At 39.2% G+C, this 6,000-nt stretch overlaps 1 protein-coding gene across 1 annotated transcript in view; it reads right to left on the bottom strand.

Annotated features, from left to right (window-relative positions):
• Nucleotides 1-2,557: 2,557 nt before the first annotated feature.
• The window catches only part of LOC133554901 (metabotropic glutamate receptor 7-like), a 297,424-nt gene continuing 293,981 nt past the window's right edge, over nt 2,558-6,000 (bottom strand). The window contains exon 10 of the mRNA XM_061904168.1: nt 2,558-3,601. Coding sequence (XP_061760152.1) covers nt 3,552-3,601 — 50 coding nt within the window. The 3' untranslated portion in view covers nt 2,558-3,551. The remainder of the gene's footprint in view (nt 3,602-6,000) is intronic.

Genomic DNA, 6,000 nt, shown 5'->3' with positions numbered 1-6,000 from the left:
TGGGGCCAAAATTGTTTTTACTGTATATTAATGATATTTCCAAAATACTTAAAAAAATCAACTGTATTCTTTTTGCTGATGATACAAGTCTGTACTGTTCTGGGCAAGACCTTGACCAACTCCTAGAGACTGTAGAGATTGAACTCCACATACTAAAGCAATGGTTTGATGCCAATAAATTATCAATCAACCTAAATAAAACTAAATATATAATTTTTGGAAATAGGAAAAATAACATACAGCGCCATATAAGAATTGATGATATGGAGAAGAAAGGGTGTATTCAATAAAATTTTTGGGAATATATATAGATGATAAATTAAATTGTAAACTGTACATAAATATACTTAAGACAAAGATGGCAAAAAATATTGCTATGTTACATAAAATTAAAAACTCTGTGAATCAAAAGGCTCTTATCATGTTATATAATTCTTTCATACTCCCATATCTTAACTATTGTGTTGAAATCTGGGGAAACAATTACAAATCAAACACCAACTCTATATTTTTACTTCAAAAGAAAGCGATTAGAATTGTAACTTATGCGAATTATCATGACCATACCAATGCTCTGTTCATTAAATTAAAAACATTAAAACTGCACGATCTTGTTGACCTCAATACTACTATTGTGGCTTTTAAAGCTCATAACCACATGCTGCCTGGATGTTTACAAGTGAGATTTAAACCCAGAGAGAATCCCTATGACCTCAGAGGTTCAGCTTTCTTTCAGAAAGCAAAAATAAGAACAAGCTTAAAAAGTAGATGTGTTTCTGTTAGAGGAGTTCAACTGTGGAACAGCTTGGATGATTCCTTAAAATGTTCCAGTTCCATTCACACATTTAAAAAACACTTTAAGACCAATGTCTTGAAAAAATATATCACTCTTGAATTAACATTGTAGTTAATACTACGATTAATGTTAATTAAAAATTAAACATGAGATATAAATAATAATAGAAGTACAATTGTTTGTGTATATTGTATATATAATTAGTGCAAATGTCTATATGTACACAGGGATATTTCACATGCCTGTACTGTGTATAAAATTGAACTACGTTCATGTTGTTTATGATGTTGTTTATAATGTTGTTTAAAATGTGTATTTATAATATGTTGTGCAAAGGACTTTTTATAACTTTCGGAAGTTTATTTTGTACTTGAATTTGTTTATAGGGTTAGGCGCAATAAGTGTTTAACTTCAGCCTAAACCCTTTCGGTCTGTAACATTTTTTATTTTCAATCTATGAATGTACAACTTTTTATTTTCAATCTATGAATGTACAACTTTTTATTTTCAATCTATGAATGTACAACTGTTTTTTTTGCTTTGTTGACCATTGACCGAAGAACAATAAACTTGAAACTTGATCGTTAGCGGATGAATTTGACAACACATAGACTTGAAAGACAGTTGCGATAGCCAATCAGATTGCAAGTTCTTGACAGTAGCTGTTCTGTTACAACTGAAAGTTGTTACTTTTTGTTGTTAAAGTGTGTGCTTGCATTTAATTAGCATTGTTACATGTGCATTAATCGCCATCATGTGGTCAGGACAGTTAATATATATTTCAGAAGTGTGTACTTTGAATCAAAAATTATTGACCGGAAGTTGCATCAGCCAAGCAGAGAAATTTACGGTATATGTTTTAATTACTGATACGTTTGAATAGTTTTTTAAATGCGCCAGAAAATAAACCGTTTTGTACACTGTTGATGTGTAAATGTGTTCCTGTATAGTATTTCTCCAGCAATGAACATGTGGACCACAGGAAGACTAGTGGGTTGTTGTGGCAACCAGATAATGGGAATCCATACTAAAAATCAAAAAAATCAAATCAAATGTGGTATTTTGAGAGGTGATCATTGAAGACGGAGATCACTGAAGGCCTAGGTGGGAAACGCACAGCCCGCCACTGGTAATTGCAATATACAATATGAAGGAGAGGCCCTAATGAATACTTGACAAGTTAGCCTTTTATCATTTTGTGTTTTCTAAAAATGTTTTCCAACCACAAGCCAAGAAAATAATCAAACGGGTCGTAAAAGTGTGACCAAAACCACAAATTCACTGATTTCGTAAGACGTTAGCAGAGTGCTATAATTCACATCGTAGGGAGATGTTTATCCATCGATATCTTACTTATCAAAATCAATAAAGGAATCAGGTAGGGCGATGGAGGAAAAGGAGCTTAGCGGGCGCAAGGGCTCAGACTTCAGCAGGGACAAACTGATCTGACACGGCTGCTGGAACTTGGAAGGAGTATCAGCAGTGGTGGATGAAGATGGGATGAGACAGAAAAGAGCAGAAGGGTGAGTAAAGGAGTGTGACTGTAGACTTCTCTTGCTAAGTCTCATCTTCACTGCATGACTGACAGCACTGATCTGGTTAGAGGAGTAGGGGTTTGGGGGTGAGGGAGGGCGGGAGAATGACATCTGCATCCGTTAACATTGCAGTGATGAACAACACTTATTATGTTCATGCATCAGCTTAGACGTCTCATGAAGCCCACTCACACGTGCACTGAAAGAACTGTGATATGCGGTGTGCTTTCATTGTATAAAAGATAACAAACGCATTTATTACATGTTCATAATTTGACAGACATCACAACAAACTTGCACGTTCGCTCTGATATTCATAGTTTCTCACAAGGTTGCTAGGTAACAGAACGGAGGGTTACGAAAAACAAACATGCTTGCACATACAGGAGGGAGTCAATCCATCACCAAATTAAAGCCATATTCTGTCCTTTGAACGAGTTCGGGTAAAGAAAACAAGGCGCCGGAGTGCCAAAGCTCATTATCATTATTATCATTTATTTTTTTTACACTGTTTTTGCTTACATCAAATAGAACAGACATACATTGGCACATGCAAAGTCAACACTTTGTGGTGCTTTTCTTAACCATCCAACTCCCACTGAACACTGACTGTTATCTATTTTTTGTACTCCAAACATGAAAATACTCTCAAATATTTACAAAAAAAATATATGTACGTACAACGCCCATCACTCAAATAAACTTGCCGTATGGGACTGACTTTTTTTTCCTTTAAGTTGATTTGTGGCAAAGAAAAAAAATATATTGTGTGGCAGAGCTCGCTGTTCAAGGTAATTCGATGTATTTGGAGCAATAGAGGCACAGAAGAAAAAAATCACTTAGAAACAGTACAGGAGAGAAATCAGATAATGAGAACCCCAAGAGAATATGGCTTTAATGACATTTTAAAAGAAAGTATCTTGTAAGCAGATCCACTGTCCTTGGTGACCCTTTTAGCGGGCGGCTTGTTCTCCGCCAGGGTCGGCCGGGTCAATAATGTCAACACTTTGCTTCAACAGGAGGCCTCAGCAGCCCACAGCACCGCTAGTCTCTCTCAAGTCTGGATGGGGTTGGGATGCGGTCCACCATCCCGGTGTGAGTGTACTGGTGCTGCAGGTGGTGCTGGGATGCCTGCGCTCGTCTCCCGTTTCTGTGGAGCTTCTCTAGCGTTCTCTTCAATCACAAATGACGGACAAGCAGTGTTTCTCCCCTCCGGCACCTCAGATCCTGAGGTTGTTGTAGCTCACGTATGTTTTCTTGGTTGCTTGACCTGAACAAGAAGGAAAAAAACAACTCTGAGCAATGCAAAATTAATTTGCAGGCCAATTTTTTGGGAGTGCATTCTTGTCATCAGCTGTGATCAGTCACATTTAGCCATGCATATCAATTCCATGTGAATGCTACACCTTTCTATTTCCACCAACAATTAAAACAAACAACACACAAAAGGGCAGCGAACAAAGGCTAGGGCGAGCAATGTGTTCCCAGTGAGGATTGCCATGGGAACGTGGCTGAGCGCGTTCATGTGGGACCTCACCTCGCCGTTCAAGGTGCCAGCTCTCTTGCAAAATCGTCACAACTTCCACCAAGTGAAGTTTTTAAGGTTCAAAATGATGGTGGGGGATTTATTTTATAGGTGGCGCGTCACTGGCACAAAGGGCAGGCAGTCAGTCCGTCAGCGAAGATGTGTGAGTCACAGCTGTCATTCTCTCAGCACAATGAAAAAAGGTTGTCGTACGCTCCCTTAATTAAACACATTCCAATAGATTCTCATTGTACGCCTTTAATGTTGCCATGGTAACCAACTCTCCAGGGCTATGCAATTAAAGTCCTTTCTAGCATTTTGTGTTCCTGGGCTGCAAGTATGATGAATAAAACATCACTGAGTCTGCAACAGCGTTTGGCTATTAACTATATACAGCAGGAAGGCCAGGCAGCCATTCCCAGCAAGTGTAGGTCAATTTGTGCTTATTATAATCTGTAGCGGCGACAGCATGACTAGCGTTGTACCGTTTTGATATTTTATACAGATATAATTCTATTTAAGTTGTTGAACTACATACAACCTGTAAAGCAGGGGTCTCAAACTCAATTTACCTGGGGTCCACTGGATGCAGACACTGGGTGAGGCTGGGCCGCAAGAAAAGATTTCTTTAAAAAAATCTAACATGCACTTCTTAATGAATTCACCTTCTTTGAATGGTTTTCCTGCCCTAGCAACATACTTGTCAACTCTCGCGACCCGGAGGAGTTAGGGCTCCATGGGATACGGGGTACTTGTTTTGTTGTGTTTATGTTGTGTTACAGTGCGGATGTTCTCCCAAAATGTGTTTGTCATTCTTTTTTGGTGTGGGTTCACAGTGTGGCACATATTTGTAACAGTTTTAAAGGGGAACATTATCACATAACCTATGCAAGCGTCAATATATACCTTGATGTTGCAGAAAAAAGACTATGTATTTTTTTAACCGATTTCCGAACTCTAAATGGGTGAATTTTGGCGAATTAAACGCCTTTCTGTTTATCGGTCTGGAGGGGATGACGTCAGAATGTGACGTCGCCGAGGTAATACAGCCGGCATTTTCATTTTCAACCCATTGGAAACATTGGGTCTCAGCTCTGTTATTTTCAGTTTTTTTGACTATTTTTTGGAACCTTGGAGACATCATGCCTCGTCGGTGTGTTGTCGGAGGGTGTAACAACACTAACAGAGAGGGATTCAAGTTGCACCACTGGCAAGAAATCTGCCGCCAGACCCCCATTGAATTTGCCAGAATGCCTGCACATTTGACCGGCGATGCTAAGGCAGACATGGCACAGAGATGTATGGATAACCTGCAGATGCATTTGCAACGATTAAGTCAACGAAATCACAAAGGTGAGTTTTGTTGATGTTATTGACTTATGTGCAAATCAGACATATTTGCTCACGGCATGACTGCCAGCTAATTGATGCTAACATGCTACGCTAATCGATGCTAACGTGCTATTTACGCTTGCTGCATGTACATTTGGAACTAGATACCCACATTTAATGCGAAACAACCACTTGCCAATCGACGGATTTAAGTTGCTCCAGTGTCACAAGATGCGAAAGTCCTGATCGTTTGGTCCGCACATTTTACCGGCGATGCTATGGGCCACTTCATTAGGTACACCCATGCTATGGCCGAATAGCGTCAATAGCTATTCACTCAATATCTTCAATTTCTTCTTCAATTTCGTTTTCGCTATCTGCCTCCATACTCCGACCATCTGTTTCAATACATGCGTAATCTGTTGAATCGCTTAAACCGCTGAAATCCGAGCTAATGTCGCTATATCTTGCTGTGGTAACCGCCATGTTGTTTGTATTGGCAGCCCTGTATGACGTCACAGGGAAATGGACAGTCACATCGCAAATAGGGAAAATCAAGAACTTTAAAGCTTTTTCTAGGGCTATTCCGGGAGGTGTAAAATTTTGAAAAAAACTTCGAAAAATAAAACAATCCACTGGGAGCTGATTTTTATTGTTTTTAACCCTTTTGAAATTGTGATAATGTTCCCCTTTAAACTTGTTTTAATGGCCACCCTCAGTGTGACCTGTGTGGCTGTTACTCAACTATGTCTTGCAGTCGCTTACTGCGTCTACAGAAGCCAAATACAACATGCGGCTGAGCTGACACGCTG

The sequence above is a fragment of the Nerophis ophidion genome, linkage group LG06 (assembly GCF_033978795.1).
Source record: "Nerophis ophidion isolate RoL-2023_Sa linkage group LG06, RoL_Noph_v1.0, whole genome shotgun sequence".
NCBI classification, from domain to species: domain Eukaryota; kingdom Metazoa; phylum Chordata; class Actinopteri; order Syngnathiformes; family Syngnathidae; genus Nerophis; species Nerophis ophidion.
Note: the sequence above shows the minus strand (reverse complement) of the source record. Positions and strands in the feature narration are given on the sequence as shown.